We start from the raw sequence: 15680 nt of genomic DNA, 5'->3' as shown, positions 1-15680 counted from the left end.
GTCAGTCAAACTGATATAAATTATGACCTCAACATAGCATATTTTTATGAACTGAAATGATGAATTGTGTTGTTCATTGAAATGTTGCCATTATTTATTTACCAGAATGTTTTTGTGTTCCTTGTTCCATATTTATCTATTTCTATTAATTTTATTTTAGGCTCGTTTTGTATGTCTGTTTTTCTTTGCATATTTATACCGTTTATTTATTTATCTTGTGCAATTATTTACCCTTAATGTTAATTTATTCAATCTGTCATATTTATAAGTTGTTTTAGTGTACTGAATGAACTAATGAAATGAAGAAATCTATTTTTGGAAACAAATAAAGCCATTTGAACGCACTCTGCATGCAAGCATTACTGCGGGGCGAATGTTGCCTTCAAGTGTTATTGGTAGGTAGACAGACAGACACTCCTTCGATAAGGTAGGAAATTATGGAATTCGTAGGGACGTAATCGCAAATCTTTCAATTTGATTGGCGATTACAATATAGTTTGCCGCAAAAGTTTGTACTATTTCCGCTGGTCATTGAATGCATCACACGATCTCGGCCGCATGTGTGTGACGTCAATTGCTTCCGCATGTTGTTGTTGCCTGTCGGTCGGGCCACAGTCTGAAAATGCACCTGCGGTAAGACAATATACTCCAACAAATATGTATTTATCGATATATGTACCGACTATTTTGTGATGTAAATTATTAACTGTAAGCACATATTTGAGAGGCAAGTAAAGCTGCGTATGTAGCCCTTCGCGGTGTTTTAATATTTGTGTTGTTTCACTTCAGCTAGCTGGCTAGCTCACCTCCCTTCAAAGCCGAAAGAAAAAACCCCGAACAGATTTAAAACAATAACTTTCCAGTATTTTAGCTTCCCTACTCTAACTGGGTAGCGCACTATATTCAGACAGACATTCTGTCGTTAAAATGTCATCTACGTTGTTCTGACGCAACGTCTACTCCTGACAATAAACGACGTCGCGCCGAACTCCCAAATACTATCGACGTATTACGTCATTAAGTCGACATATTATGAACATTTTGGATTAATTAGTTATTAGCCTGTCTTGTGTGTGAATTAGGCGTGTTGTACCGTCAGTGGAATCCCCAGCATGCCGAGCGGGTTTGTAAATTCTAAAGTGTTGTATAAATGCTGACTTCTTGTTAGTTAGTGTTAGTTATCCCCAAGTAGTGTTAATAGACTTTGTGTGTTCATTTTCGCCCTTCTCCCCGTTGTTTATTTTTGTGCACCAGGAGTAGTAACACACATTGCGACCAATGACTCTCCTCGTTGTTAGTTTGTGACAAAAAGCTCTTCTTTATTAATGCCACAGTGTAGGGCTGCATGATTATGGCCAAAATAATAGTCACGATTACTTTGGTCAGTCTTGTGATCATGATTATTAATTACGATTAATCCTCAAGTTAGGGAAAAGTCTTTATTGTTGCACTACTTTTCAACAAACAGTAGTCACAGTTTTCAGTGCAAAATTAATCTTTTAATAAGAATAAATGATGGATAGGATGTAAGAAAACAACAACAGAGACACTCATTTAATTGTGGCAACCAAAATCGCTATCACGATGAAAATTGGGTTAATTGTGCAGCCCTACCACAGTGTAATGTGATCACCAAGCGTTCGCGTGTAATTCATGTGGACATTAATTAGGCATAGTTGTTAGTGGCTTTGTGTGTGGGCGCGTGCGTGCGTGTACACTATCATTCAAAGGTTTAGACAGAGATTCTCGTTCTCTAGCAGTAGAAAATGAGGTGTAATTCTTTCACTATGGTGGAACCAGGAGGATGAAGTTAAAACGTGCCTGGCTGCTGCTGCTCCTTGCCGTCTCAGCGTGGTCAGTGCCCATCGATCGTAAAGAGGTCCACCAGGAAGTCAAAGATGGAGAACAAGAGGAGAGCATGGTATGGATTTTTTTTCCTCCCCCATCTGTGTGTTGCTCCTCATTTGACAAGCGTCGTTTACCAGGACACTGGTCTGTACTACGACCGATACCTGCGAGAGGTGATCGAGGTCCTGGAGACCGACCCTCACTTCCGAGAGAAGCTGCAGACGGCCAACACGGAGGACATCAAGAACGGGCGCCTGAGCAAAGAGCTGGACTTGGTCAGCCACAACGTCAGGACGCGTCTGGACGAGCTGAAGCGACAGGAGGTGTCGCGGCTCAGGATGCTGCTCAAGGCCAAACTAGACAGCACCAACACGCAGAGTGTGTAACTGCCAGAACACATACAAACATATCAGATTATTTAGTTGAATCAAAAATACTAGCGACATTAGAAATGTAAAAAAAAAAAAAAAAAAAAAAGCGTGAATTATTATTTTGATGATAAACTTTTTCATGCATAGTAGAGTATAGGCGACACTGTAGTTGAATGACAGTTTTTTTTAGGCCTGCAGATGGACCACGCCTCCTTGCTCAAGCAGTTTGAACATCTGGACCCGCAAAACCAGAACGCCTTTGAGGCCAAAGACCTGGAGCTGCTCATCTCCACGGTGAGAGACGTGGCGACCTTGTGTTCTCCCACAGATTATGTCCAGTCATGTGGACCCCCGCTATTCGTGGGAGACGGAGGAGCTCAATCGCGCACAGCGAATTTCACACCCCTAAAAGTGATTAGAATTGCCCATATTAATAGTTTAAACCATAAATATATGTACCACAAACTATGATCGATCCCAAGACACTTAAATAGCATTTCAAATGCTTACCACCCCTGCTGTAGGCAGAATTTTGTCATGTTACCGAAAATCACGACTGGATGAGTTTTTTCATAAATAATGGAGGTGAATTTGTGAATGGTGAATTGTGAATATGCGTATAATCGTCGTGTTTATTTCTGTTGTGCGATGTGGTAGTTACTATAATAAAATTATCGAGGAGAGCCATTGCATTAATTATATGACACCAACATTGCCTGCGAGAGACTTTTTTACCGTGGATTGTGTGTAGTTGTTTATTTCTGTTGTGCAAAATGCCAGTTGTCGCGTATAATTGGAGATTTTCTTCCTGCCTCATGTCCGTAGGCCACCAAAGACTTGGAGAATTACGATGCCGAGCGACACGAGGAGTTCAAGCGCTACGAGATGCTGAAGGAGCACGAGAGGCGTGAGTACCTGAAGGGTTTGGACCAAGAGAAGCGGGAGAAGGAGGAGCAGCGCATGCAGGAGCTCAAGGACAAACATCGACAACACCCTAAAGTCAACGCTCCCGTAGGCACCTCATTTTATGAATATATATATATATTTTTTTGAAACAGGAAGTGCTTCATCAGTATGCTTCCTGTTCCTCAGGGCAGCGTGGCTCAGCTGAGGGAAGTCTGGGAGGAGACAGATAGACTGGACCCCAAAGAGTTCAACCCCAAGACCTTCTTCAAGCTGCACGGTGAGTGAGACCTCTCGTCTGTGTCTCCCTATCTCCGACTCTCCCGCGTGATTTGATCTGTCTTTTGACTTCTTTAGACACCAATGAGGACGGTGTACTGGATGAGCAGGAGTTGGAGGCGCTTTTCACCAAAGAGGTACGACACCAGTTTCACACATGTCGTACACTTTGCCTGTCACACGGAACCCAGCAAAGTGAGATATTGCTCGAACTGCACACACTTGCAGAATATCCTCACACACTGGAGATGTCACTAATGCTACCCTCGCAGGCAGACAAAACTGGCTAGGCAGTTAATAGCCAGCCGACTATACACTCTCAGTCGCTGGTGCTCTGCTCATGCTAAATACATACACACGCAAAAGTCAGAGATTCTACAGTGAACATGAGAAAGGCAACTCCAAGTGGACAGACATGCGTGCAACACACATGCGTCCACAGGGTTGGCACAGTCATGAAAAACCTGGGAAAGTAATGGAAATTGAAAATGCATTTTTTAGGTCCTTGAAAACTTATTGAAAAATAATATGTCCTATAACGTTTGGAAAAGTCATGCAAATATTGATTGCATGGATAATATTTAGGAAACATAAATAGAATGGTGTAAAGTGCCATTAAAATTTTATTTGACACAAAAGCGTGACGTCACGTTCGTCGTTTCGATGCCCGCTCCGCCCACGCCCCCACCCAAAATATGTGTGCGTGTGCCGCCACACACACACACACACACACACACACGCACACACTGCGGCGATCGAAAGTGTGGCTTTACGTTGTAAAAAATAAGTGACCAGTCGGCTCCGCGCAACACTTCCAAATGAGGTTGCACGACGAGCATGGTTAAACGGACACATCGTATAGGAGTAATGGAGTGGCGTCCAACAAAGACAAAATTCCACAGGAATCCTTAGATACATCGGTTGCTGGGCTCCGGACCGGATATTGCAAGGCTAGGAATCGGTTGTCTGAGGCTTTGCAGTTTTCATCCCCTAAAACAAGCGTGAGAGCTCTTGCGCTGTGCGCCACGAACGCGCCGTTATGACGATGTTGCTTTCAGCTAAGCAACAGTTTATTCTCACAGCTGGAGAAAGTGTATGACCCCAAGAACGAGGAGGACGACATGATGGAGATGGGGGAGGAGAGGCTGAGGATGAGGGAGCACGTCATGAAGAGCGTGAGTCCTTTTGACAAGGTATCAAATTTCGCTATTTAACTCTTTAATCTCTCCGCTGGTGTCATTGTTCAAGGTGGACGCCAATAAAGATCGACTCGTCAGCCTGGACGAGTTCATCAAGTCCACCGAGAAGAAGGAATTTAACACCGCCAAAGAATGGGAGGCAAGTGGATGAAGCTTGAGCTTCGCGGGGCTCCTCGGTTAGCAGAAAGGGACAATTTGATGCACCTTAAAACAAAGACGTGTACAGATTCCATTATCACATGGAGCATTTCATCACCAAGCCGCCGAAATCCACTTCTCAATTAGTGTAGAGGTGTGACGCTGAGACAGTTGATGAACATTTGGATAAATTCACCTGGAAAATCTCCAATGTGCTGAATGCTGCCGCTCTTGTCAAAAGTAAGACGATCTTAAGGCGACCTAGAACACCGTGGGGGAGCACTATGATGGTAAAGCAGCTGAAACCATCAACGAGCTGTCTTGATTCCCATCCGACTTTTTTTAAAACGACTGAAAGTCTGTGCAAGCTGATTTGCGGCAAATAATCAATGGCTCACTTCAGTCAGGCGTATCCTAAAGCTCTTAAAGTAGCTGCCATTAAGCCTCTTGTACAAAATAAAATAATGGATGCTTCCATGTCAGCAAGCTAGAGACCCATCTCAAATCTCCCTTTCATAGCCAGGATTGTCAAGAAAGCTCTTTTTAATCAACTCGGCAATATCTTGAACTTAAATGGACCTTTTGACGATTTTCAATCAGGTTTCTGAATCAATCACAGTATAGAATCAGCTCATATCAAAGTTGCTAAACGATATAAGGTTGAATACTGACTCGGGAACGGTGTCAATTCTGGTCTTGTCGGATCTCAGCGCAGCTTTTGATGCGGTAGATCATCGTATACTGCTGAACAGTTTGGAAACATGGGTAGGACTTACAACCCCAATTCCAATGAAGTTTGGACGTTGTGTTAAACATAAGTAAAAACAGCATACAATGATTTGCAAATCTTGTTCGACCTATATTTTATTGAATACACGACAAAGGCAAGATATTTAATGTTCAAACTGATAAACGTTATTGTTTTTAGCAAATAATCATTAACTTAATTTTATGGCTGCAACACGTTCCAAAAGAGCTGGGACAGGCTCATGTTTACCACTGTGTTACATCACCTTTTCTTTTAACAACATTCAATAAACATTTGGGAACTGAGGACACGAATTGTTTGTAGGTGGAATTCTTTCCCATTCTTGCTCGATGTACAGCTTCAGCTGTTCAACAGTCCGGGGTCTCCGTTGGCGTATTTTACGCTTCATAATGCGCCACACATTTTCAATGGGATACAGGTCTGGACCGCAGGCAGGCCAGTCTAGTACCCGCACTCTTTTACTACGAAGCCACGCTGTTTTAACACGTGAAGAATGTGGTTTGGCATTGTCTTGCTGAACATTAAGCAGGGGCGTCCATGAAAAAGACGTTGCTTGGATGGCAGCATATGTTTCTCCAAAACCTGTATGTACCTTTCAGCATTAATGGTGCCTTCACATATCTGTAAGTTAGCCATGCCATTGGCACTAACACAGCCCCATACCATCGCAGATGCTGGCTTTTGAACTTTGCGTCCATAACAGTCCGGATGGTTCTTTTCCTCTTTGGCCCGGAGGACACGACGGCCACAATTTCCAAAAACAATTTGAAATGTGGACTCGTCGGACCACAGAACACTTTTCCACTTTGCATCGGTCCATCTTAGATGAGCTCGGGCCCAGAGAAGCCGGCGGCGTTTCTGGGTGTTGTTGATATTGTGAGCTTCACCTTGTGTATGAAATGCGGTATATAAATAGATTTGCTTTTGTCTCGTCAGACCACAGAGTATTTTCCCTAAAGTCTTGGGAATCTTCAATATGTCCTCTGGCAAAATTGAGACAAGCCTTAATGTTCTTTTTGCTCAGCATTGGATTTCATCTTGGAACGTTGCCATGCAGGCCATTTTTGCCCAGTCTCTTTCTTATGGAGGAGTCATGAACACTGACTTAAATGAACTGAGAAATTGAAACACGGGTCTGATAATCCACAGCTATGTTTTAACAGGGGATCGGGGGGGGCAATCACTTCTTCACACAGGGCCATGTAGGTTTGGATTCCCCCCCCCCCCCCCTTAATAATAAACACCTTCTTTTAATAACTGCATTGGTGTTTACTTGTCTGTGACTAATATTTAAATTTGTTTGATGATGTGATTGATGATGGGAAACATTTAAGTGTAACAAACATGTCAAGAAATTACAAATCAGGAAAGGGGCAGACACTTTTTCACACCACTATTCTTTATCCCCTGTGAAAAAAAGACATTGCATAATTGCAATGCTCTTCTTCGTCATCAGAACTACGTGTAGTATGTCTGTATAGACTATACTGCCTCCTGGTGGCCAAGGCGCATACACAAGGAGCAGCACAAAGGCCCACTGAATTGTCATGATGCACAAGCTCTTTAATTCTTGATATTCTCTTTCATTAGATTACTGTATGCTCTTATTAAGCGCAATACTGTAAAGTGCATTTTTCTTTGTATTAAACATATTACAACATTTTTTTTGTTGGTATTTTTGGGTGGCATTTCTATTCATTTCAATGGGAAAAGATGATTTGAAAGTGTTTTGAGTGTGGTCACAGAACAAATGAAAATCGTATCTCAAGGCACAACTGTATTTGTATTCAAGACATGAGAAACCACATTTTTCACAATGGCTCCCTTTTTTCGGTTACCAGACTCTGGACGCGAAGCCGGCGTACACTGAGGACGAGCTGCAGCGCTTCGAGGCAGAGCTCCGTGACAAAGAAGAGGAGCTGAAGAGGAGGGCGGACACGCTACATCAGGAGCAGGAGCTGCTTAAGGAGCGAGGAAAAGCCCTGGAGGCCCAGAGGAGGGAGTACCAACAGGTAGGTACCATTTTACTTCCATTGCGTCCTTCCGATTCAACCAAACGTGACTGCAATGTGGGCGTTCCAGGCCGTGCTGGAGATGTCACAGAGGCAGAAGGGGCAGCCGGCAGCAGGCGACGGACAGCCGCCGGCCGGACCTCACGGAGAACTTCAGTTCCAGCCTCCGAAACATGAAGACAAAGGTGAGGACGCGATGCGACGCGAGTGTCGAAAAACACCAGAATGATGACGGCGATGACCGTCAAAAAAGTAAATGCGTCAAACGGAAAAATAGTCACGTAAATAAATGACATGAAAAATGTATATCTTGCAATACACAAATAAAAAATAGAACTAAAATGGATTGATTATAACAAATATGTAAAATGGAAATAAAATACAAATACAAAATTAATGATGCATAACATAATTGAATATGTAACAAAATACATTAAAATAAAAGATTATTGGAACCATTGTCGTCAAACTTTAAAAACTTATTTTTTTAAATAAATGATACATAACAGAAGTTGTTTTGTTTAAAATAGTAAATACATAAATGAATATTGGTAAATATAAAAATAAAATATAGAATATATTTATGGTCATAAAAAAAATACATAAATGATAAATAAATGTAATTGACAAATTGTCTTTGAGCAAACTTGGACGTGTGTTTTGTACCGTTGATAAAGGTTTTGCGATTGCGACTGTTTGACCCGGTGAAGATGATTTCTCTTTACATTATTTACCGGGGGGAAATAAAAGTCTTTTTGGTGCTTTGCTTTAATGTTCCCTTTAACTTGCTCATTAAGTTTCCTTTTGGCTCTTAGCAGGAAAAGTTGCCGTCGTGGAAAACGCCCAGGACGCCCAAGTGCGGAATAATCTGCCCGCCGAACCGCCGCAAAACCTGCCTGCTCACACTTGAAAAACAAACACACGTATACAGTCCTTTGATGTGCACTGATCGACAATAGGGGTTGTACAGACAAGTCAACTCTGCTACTTCACAATGATGTTTTTAGAGCGTGACGTCTACTGGTCGCTAATCACATTTTTGGCCTGAGGAGGCAGAGACTGGTCCTTGTGTGTGGGAGGAGCTTTACTACTGTATTTTTTTTTTTTTTTTTTTTTGCCAAACTCAGGTTGCTGAAGGTCGCTCTGAAGTGTTGGGATTCTTTTTTTTTTTTTTTTAAATTGCTGTTTTTAATTTATTATACTGAAGGAAGTTTCCACCTCATGTTTGAAATTCTTGGAATGATTTTTCACGTCATAAATGCATTATTGTCAAATAATTGATGTAGGTCGTCAGTTCCGCCTTGTTCCCCCGCGCTAATATGAAGAGGTCTTTTTGTTAATCTTGAAATCAGGAGTATGACAGCATACAGGGTTTTAGTTGAGTTTTAGGGCAGACTCTAATGTTTGTAACCACTTTATTGTGAAAAAAAAAATAGTTGATTTGAGGTAAGATTTTCATTTCAATTGTAGCGATTGTTTCGGTCAGCAGAAATATTTTCCAAGTGATTTGTGCTTCAAATTGGTTAGCGCAGTAAATTTTGATAAAATATGAATACCTAAAGGATTCGTGTATCCAATGGGAATAGGGAAATCTGGGATTTGATCTGCAAGATTCCACAAACTTACTTTTATGAGAAACTCAAGGGGGATTTTGAAAAGAGAATTATTCCACTGCACACGAAGAGGTCCGTGATTATATTAACACGACGTGTATGTCCCGTGTAAATTCGGTCTATGAGCTGTTCGTTGTAAGTGAAAATCGATTTTTTTGTTTGTTTGCTTTCTTGGTAATAATAATGGGGGAAAAATGACGTCATCAGCGACTCGATCACATTAGTGTCGACTAAGTCGAAAGTCGTGCAACCCCTAATACAGAACATGATTGAGACTGAAACGTTTGTTCTTTTGCTGTGGTGAGATTAAAGATGTTACATTTTATTGCTGTCATTCAAAATAAATTATTTATGTCCAAAATGCGCTGAATTACCTGGAGTTATTGAAATGTTTCTGAAACCACAATTGGATCCATTTTCAAACAGAGTCAACAATTGCGCCATAACAATGATTTTTTTAAAATGGCTGCTTATCATCTGTCTAGCATGGAGCATCTTCCCACTTTCCACAAAAAAAGTACAAAGTATATTACATTTTAATTTCACATTTTAATCTTTTTTTTTTCATTTTTAGATTAGATTACCATTTCTTTTCATTCCCTCATCAGTGCTGCTGTTTCTCCTTTTTTGGTTGTACTATGTTATTAATAAGTTTTTATCTGTTAATTTTGCTGCTGTAACAATTTGATTAGCTGAGAACATAAAATGTAAACAAAAAAAAATAGAATAATACTACTTTTCAATTAATAATTTATACATCATTTAGTGCCAATTGAAGTTGTTAGAAATGTGTTTTTTTTTCTTCTTTTCCTCACTATAACATGACGTCACCTCCTCTACCTCATGGAGAAGAAGACCCGCCTTGGCTCAGCTCAGATTGGCTGAAACAGGGTATCTAGTTATACAGTCTCGTAGTGTTAAGTGAGTTTGAAAGACTGTACAGGACAAATGCGTACGTTTGTGTATTTATTGCGCGATTTTTAAAAATCAAATAACTGTACCAAATACAAATAAAAATATATATTTTTTTAAAAAGTACGAAGATTTGATGGTGCCGTTTTAAGTGTATGTGACTCGTTTTGTGTGTGAACGTGTAAAAAAAAAAAAAACAACGTTGGCGTGTTCGTGACGTCATCACCTTCCAGGTGAGGGAGACGCAGGGAGGGACGTGACAGGAAGTGGTCAGGTGCACGTAAACGTCAAGCGCATGGGCAGAAAGCGATGGGATCGGGCTTCAGAATAAGAGAGTAAGCATTAGTTTCATAAGATATTCATTTTAGGGCTACTGAACGATGATAATGATCATCATTAAATTTTTAAAACGTGTAAATATTTTAATGTAAAATATGTTATGTTATGTAACTATATACAAAAAAAAAATTATTCATTTAAGAATGCAAGGATAAGCGGTACAGATTGGATAGCTGGATTTAAGAATGGAATGGGATATCCTTAATGTGCCACACGGCCCTTGATTTAGATAAGTGACATAAAACCTCTGTATGGATTTTTAAAAAAGTTACGTGCTCAAATGAAATTGAGAGAAATAGAACAATTCATTTAAAATTCCTGTCCCTCACATATCATTGACAGTTACAATTTTATAAAGTTGGAAGTAATTAAACTTGAAAACGTGATTTTTGTGCGACTTGAATAGTTTTAATTTAACAATCCAAAGTGGATACAGACAATATAAAGTATTGAATTTCAAAGTACTGCACGGTAATACTTATAATACAATGTCATTTTGCTATTTGTGGTCGTTCGTCAGATCCTGCTTGACTTTAGTCATTAAAATAATGTTGTTGTTGTTGTTTTTTTGAAAGTCATACAACAACAATTGACAACAGAAGCGCTTTTAATTTCACCCCGTATCGATGCTCTTATTGTGACATCCCCCACCGGATTTCGTTGTCGTGCACAGCGTCCAACTTGACACTCCTCCCGGGTACCGTCGCTCCCATCTCGGCGGGAGGAGATGTCGCTGTGGATGTAGAGCTGGGTGCCAAGTAACCTTACCGGACAGGAACCGCGGCCAGCCGGCTGTTACTACCCTACCGACCTTGACTGAGGCGGGCGGGCCTCGGTGCTCCTTTCCCTCCCCGTCCTCGGTAGACCATGACACGGGTAAGAACGAGAAGCCACCGCGGCGCCTCCAGCGGGCCCCGGAAATCATCCTCATCATCATCATCGGCGGCGGCCGTTCGACCGTCCAGCTGTTTTAATGGGCGGAAACAGACGTCGGTATATTTAGCCCAGACAAGCATTTTCCACCATTTTGACATGTCAGCCATGTCTTAATTAGGCCTCGTCTTGACGAGAGGATGATTGACACCTCCCACCGTTCCGCGACGTCTGGGAGCGTCCGACGAGCCGCCCGTCTCCCTCCTCCTCCCTGGCAACAAGAACACCATAGCGGCCCTATTTTCTCGAAAAATGTCATCTTCTTTTGAGCTATAAACGCCACCATTCGAGACTTCTTTTTATGACACCGCACGCCCCCCCCCCCGCATCTTACATCCCTCCCTCCCCAATTTATCATTCTCGGCTGAGTTATCGCGAGACTCAATTTCCCCTATCACCCTCCCCGCCCCCTCCCCCCAGAAAACTTACCTATTTGCAGTGTTGGTCCTCACGGCTCATAAAAGTATTCCATTGACCCATTGGCTAAGTGCCGAGGAACTATGTCAAAGTGAGGTGAAGAGCTTCAATTATGCCTAGATCAGACCGCAGGATTTTAACCCGGATATTGTCCCGATGAGCGATCGCAGGCGATTTCCCAGATCGGGCCCGACCTATCTTGTCGGGAACGACAAAACTTCATTGACGACCACCGATTTTGCCCTACGAAATGAAAACATCGAGCATGTTTGATTTTTGGATATCTCCCGTGCCGTGTGACATATCAACGACAACTCTCCGACAGCGACCAATAGGATTGTGCATTGTGACCGGCGCGTCGCTTCCCGTGTTTGTTGTCGTCAACATTTCACACCAAATGTTTTTTCACGTGCACAAAACCAATGTTTACCAACGCTGTTGCGCGTGATTCGACAGAACGCCGGCATGTTTACGAACAACCGTTAGTGCCGGCGCTAGCATGCTAGGCTACATAAGGTTTTGTTGCCTGCTTGTTGTATCATATTCATAGTACATGTTATGAGGAATCAAGCAATCGTTGAATGAACGTCCTCTTCCGAGCACCATTTGGCCAAAAGTAGTGCCGTGCCACCATCTTGTGGCATCTATGGGCAATTATAAAGCTTTTTGGGTAAGCGTCAATTCCACGCGGATTTTTGCTATCGGCGGCAGGGCTCTGTCCCAAACCCTTGTGAGTTTCGGGACACCACTAAAAAACAATTTTTTCTGAATAAAATGCTTTTTGCTCTACAAAAAATGGCTTTTTTGTTTTTCGCAAATAAGGACTACAAATACAAAAAAACATTTTTTATCATAACATCATAATAATAAAAATTATTATTAAAATAATAATTTTATCATAATACTTTTCTTGAAAATATAAAAATAATTCTCGCAATACTACAACTTTTGTCACAGTGTTACATTGTTGTTAAGAAAATAAGATTTTCAGATTTTTTTCATTCAGAATATTGTCTGGGAAAAACAACAACTTTTGCACGATTTTAGAACCGTTCTCAGGTTAATCGCACTCAAGATGATATAATTACTTGTTATTCATTTTTTGAACATTTTGGTATTGAAGGTTGTGCAATGTGTTGCCTGTGCAGACGTGCAAATTAGTTGCTGGGCAAATGTTTTTAAGGTGCTGCGGGATGGGAATATTCAAACTTTGACTTTCAACATTCTTAATAAATTCTCAAAATTAAATATCTTCGCACGATATATTATTAATACTTTATTCTAACAGTTGTATGAATATTCCAACTTTTTTTCACAACAGAACATTCTTGTAACGTTCAGAATATTTTTTAGAAAAATAACCTTTTTCTTATTTAATATATAATATTTTTTTTCATTGTAATCTCTATTCATATTACAACATATACAAGTACAACTGAACTTTTAAAAAACGGAAAGTTTTCTGTAAAGAAATGTAGTAATATTGGTGAGTGACGTTGTTCTTGTCCTCGCAGGTTCCTCTGTGGTCTCGCTGAAGAACCTGGGCTGGGGGTTCGAGGTCTCCCCGAGGTCTGCCCCCCCTCCCCCCTCCCAACCTTACCCCTAACCCTCCCTGGACCATCTCACCCCTTTCTCTCCCACCTAGCCAAACACTAGACCAGCCTCAAGATGATGTGCGAGGTCATGCCCACCATCTCAGAGGACGGGCGAGGCGGAGCCGGCGGCGGCTCTTCCTCGCCGGCGGGAACTGGCAGCGGCCACAGTGGAGGTATTGGAGGCGGCGTGGGGGGCTACAGTAGCCGGGACCCCCGCAGCAGTGGTGGTGGTGGAGACGAAGGGGGCAGCACGGGCAACCTGGAGTCTCTGATGGTCAACATGTTGACGGAGCGAGAGAGGCTGCTCGAGAGTCTGAGGGAGACGCAGGACAGCCTGGGAACGGCCCACCTCCGACTGCGAGAGCTGGGACATGAGAAGGAGTCGCTACAGAGGCAGCTGTCCATCGCACTGCCGCAGGTAGGACCGAACACCCCCCTTTAAAAATGTTTAGAATTACCGATGTACAGGCGCCAAGACTCCGTTCCAGCCGCTTAGAAAAATAGCACTTTAGTCTACAACATTCAATCAATCGGTCAAGCAAAACCTTTATTTAACCAGAAAGAGAAGCAGTCCTAAAATTGAACCCTGTGGGACCTCCTTTTCTAAGGTGAGTAGATAAGAGGCAATTAACATTACTAACCCCAACAGTCTGTGTGCGACCTATGCGATAGCCTAGCATAAGCATAAAATACAGTAATACCCTAACTTAATTTGATAGATTGCAAAGAATGAAACCATTTTTGCATCATGATTTCATGCATTCATTGAGTGTCTCTTTCTGGTGTACGCAGTATAACATGCATATGTATATACAACCCCAATTCCAATGAAGTCGGGATGTTGTGTTAAACACAAATACAAACGGAATACAATGATTTGCAAATCATGTTCACGCTATATTTAATTGAATACACTACAAAGACAAGATATTCAATGTTCAAACTGATAAACATGATTGTTTTTAGCCAATAATAATTAACTTCGAATTTTATGGCTGCAAGGCGGGAAAAATTAAATATTTGAAATATTTCTACTGGTGGTATTTATTTTCACAGAACTGTAGTGTGAAGGCGGCACACCATTTTATATTAGTAACGTCAAGTTCAGTGAGTTTGTCTGGCGTTGCCGAGAGACCGAACTCGCGGGGAGAGCAAGATAAATGGGGGGGGAAAAAAAAAAAAAAAAAAAAACCAGTGCGCTAATAATGATCATCGTGTGGCTGCTCAACAAGGTGGTGCGCGGGAGCGTCACGTACAGTATGTTACAAAATGGAGGCCGCAGGAAGTAGAGAGAAGAGTGGAGAAAGCGTGAGGCTCTTCACACCAGCTTGTTTATTTAGACTCGGCCCAAAAATTCTTCCGGCATCCTTTTGGGCCCACAATTTGCAATCCGTTAAACAAGCAGCCTCTCTCTTTTTTTTTTTTTTTTTTTTTTTTCCCCCAAAATCTCAAGTGCCATTTTATGACTTCAGTCGTCATGTATTCATCCACTCGGCTGGGACTTGGGCTTCTGACCCGCAGCTAGCGAGCTCGTTAGCCTGGGTAACCAGATGTCCACTTTTCCTAGCACATGTTTGTGGGTATTATTTTTAAAATCTATTTTTGTTTCATTCTAAACGAAAATATAGAAAATGCAAGTGACTTCAGTTGGCATGGGTTCATCCACACCGCTGTAACATGCGTTCCGCCTCTAGCTAGCTCGTCAACCTGGGTGACTCGGTGTCCTCTTTTACATGGACAGGTCTGCGGAATTTATTTTTTTCTTTTTACATTTTTCTTTTTTGAAAATCGCAAATGGGCTTTAATGGCTGCAGCTGGCATGTATTTATCCACATCGCTGTACACTCACATTTCTCTCAAACCTCTTCTTTTGGACAAAGCTAGCGTGTGAGCCTGGCGGACCAGATGCCCTCTTTTACTTAGACAAAGTGATTTTGAGATTTAGGGTCTTTTTTTTCCCCCCCCAAACAATTTTAAACAGCAATTTCTTACATAAGTTGGCATGTATTAATCCACGTCGCCGTGACTCGGGTTTCTAACAGCTGTTACTGCATTGCTTTCACATTTGCACGTAGGCCAACGTGGAGTGAAAACGTCGGGCGAGTGTTAACGTCAGCACGAGGTCAGTCCGAGGTCTGAGGCGCGCGCGAGTGACGTGTCGCTCGTGTTCTCTTCGTTGACACGTTGTCGTGGTGACTGGCCAGTTCGACAACGATTCGACTCGGGCTGCTGTCAGTCAGTCAAGGCGCCGGGCCCCTTTCGCGTCGCAATTTCAAGTGCGACAGATTCTCACTGCGCTCCGAGAGCGCCGCGTTCGGAGAGGCAGAGCGCACTCCATTTTCTATGAATTTT

General features: G+C 42.0%; 2 protein-coding genes across 3 annotated transcripts in view; both read left to right on the top strand.

Moving 5' to 3' along the window:
• Positions 1 to 560: 560 nt before the first annotated feature.
• On the top strand, positions 561 to 9502 carry nucb1 (nucleobindin 1). Of its 2 annotated transcripts, none has more exons than XM_061701027.1 (12): positions 561 to 633; positions 1801 to 1921; positions 1986 to 2226; positions 2410 to 2513; positions 3045 to 3230; positions 3312 to 3402; positions 3480 to 3538; positions 4484 to 4576; positions 4650 to 4739; positions 7349 to 7519; positions 7590 to 7704; positions 8338 to 9502. In XM_061701027.1, exons 1-12 carry the CDS (start codon positions 623 to 625, stop codon positions 8427 to 8429), a joined length of 1374 nt encoding a protein of 457 aa, XP_061557011.1. In that variant the 5' UTR covers positions 561 to 622; the 3' UTR covers positions 8430 to 9502. The 2 variants fall into 2 exon arrangements, with proteins under 2 accessions (XP_061557011.1, XP_061557009.1); XM_061701025.1 differs by having other exon boundaries at positions 8335 to 9502.
• Positions 9503 to 11069: 1567 nt separating this feature from the next.
• ppfia3 (PTPRF interacting protein alpha 3) overlaps positions 11070 to 15680 on the top strand; it is a 30653-nt gene continuing 26042 nt past the window's right edge. The window contains exons 1-2 of the mRNA XM_061699809.1: positions 11070 to 11259; positions 13248 to 13746. Coding sequence (XP_061555793.1) covers positions 13402 to 13746 — 345 coding nt within the window. The 5' untranslated portion in view covers positions 11070 to 11259; positions 13248 to 13401. The remainder of the gene's footprint in view (positions 11260 to 13247; positions 13747 to 15680) is intronic.

Source organism: Phycodurus eques, chromosome 16 (genome assembly GCF_024500275.1).
Source record: "Phycodurus eques isolate BA_2022a chromosome 16, UOR_Pequ_1.1, whole genome shotgun sequence".
NCBI lineage: Eukaryota > Metazoa > Chordata > Actinopteri > Syngnathiformes > Syngnathidae > Phycodurus > Phycodurus eques.
The sequence above is the reverse complement of the archived record's forward strand: the minus strand, read 5'-3'. Positions and strand labels throughout refer to the sequence as shown.

Coding starts and splice junctions, on each gene's coding strand:
- nucb1 (XM_061701025.1), top strand. Junction 1,922..1,985: donor GAGAACAAGAGGAGAGCATG/GTATGGATTTTT, acceptor GTCGTTTACCAG/GACACTGGTCTGTACTACGA. Junction 3,539..4,483: donor AGGCGCTTTTCACCAAAGAG/GTACGACACCAG, acceptor TTATTCTCACAG/CTGGAGAAAGTGTATGACCC.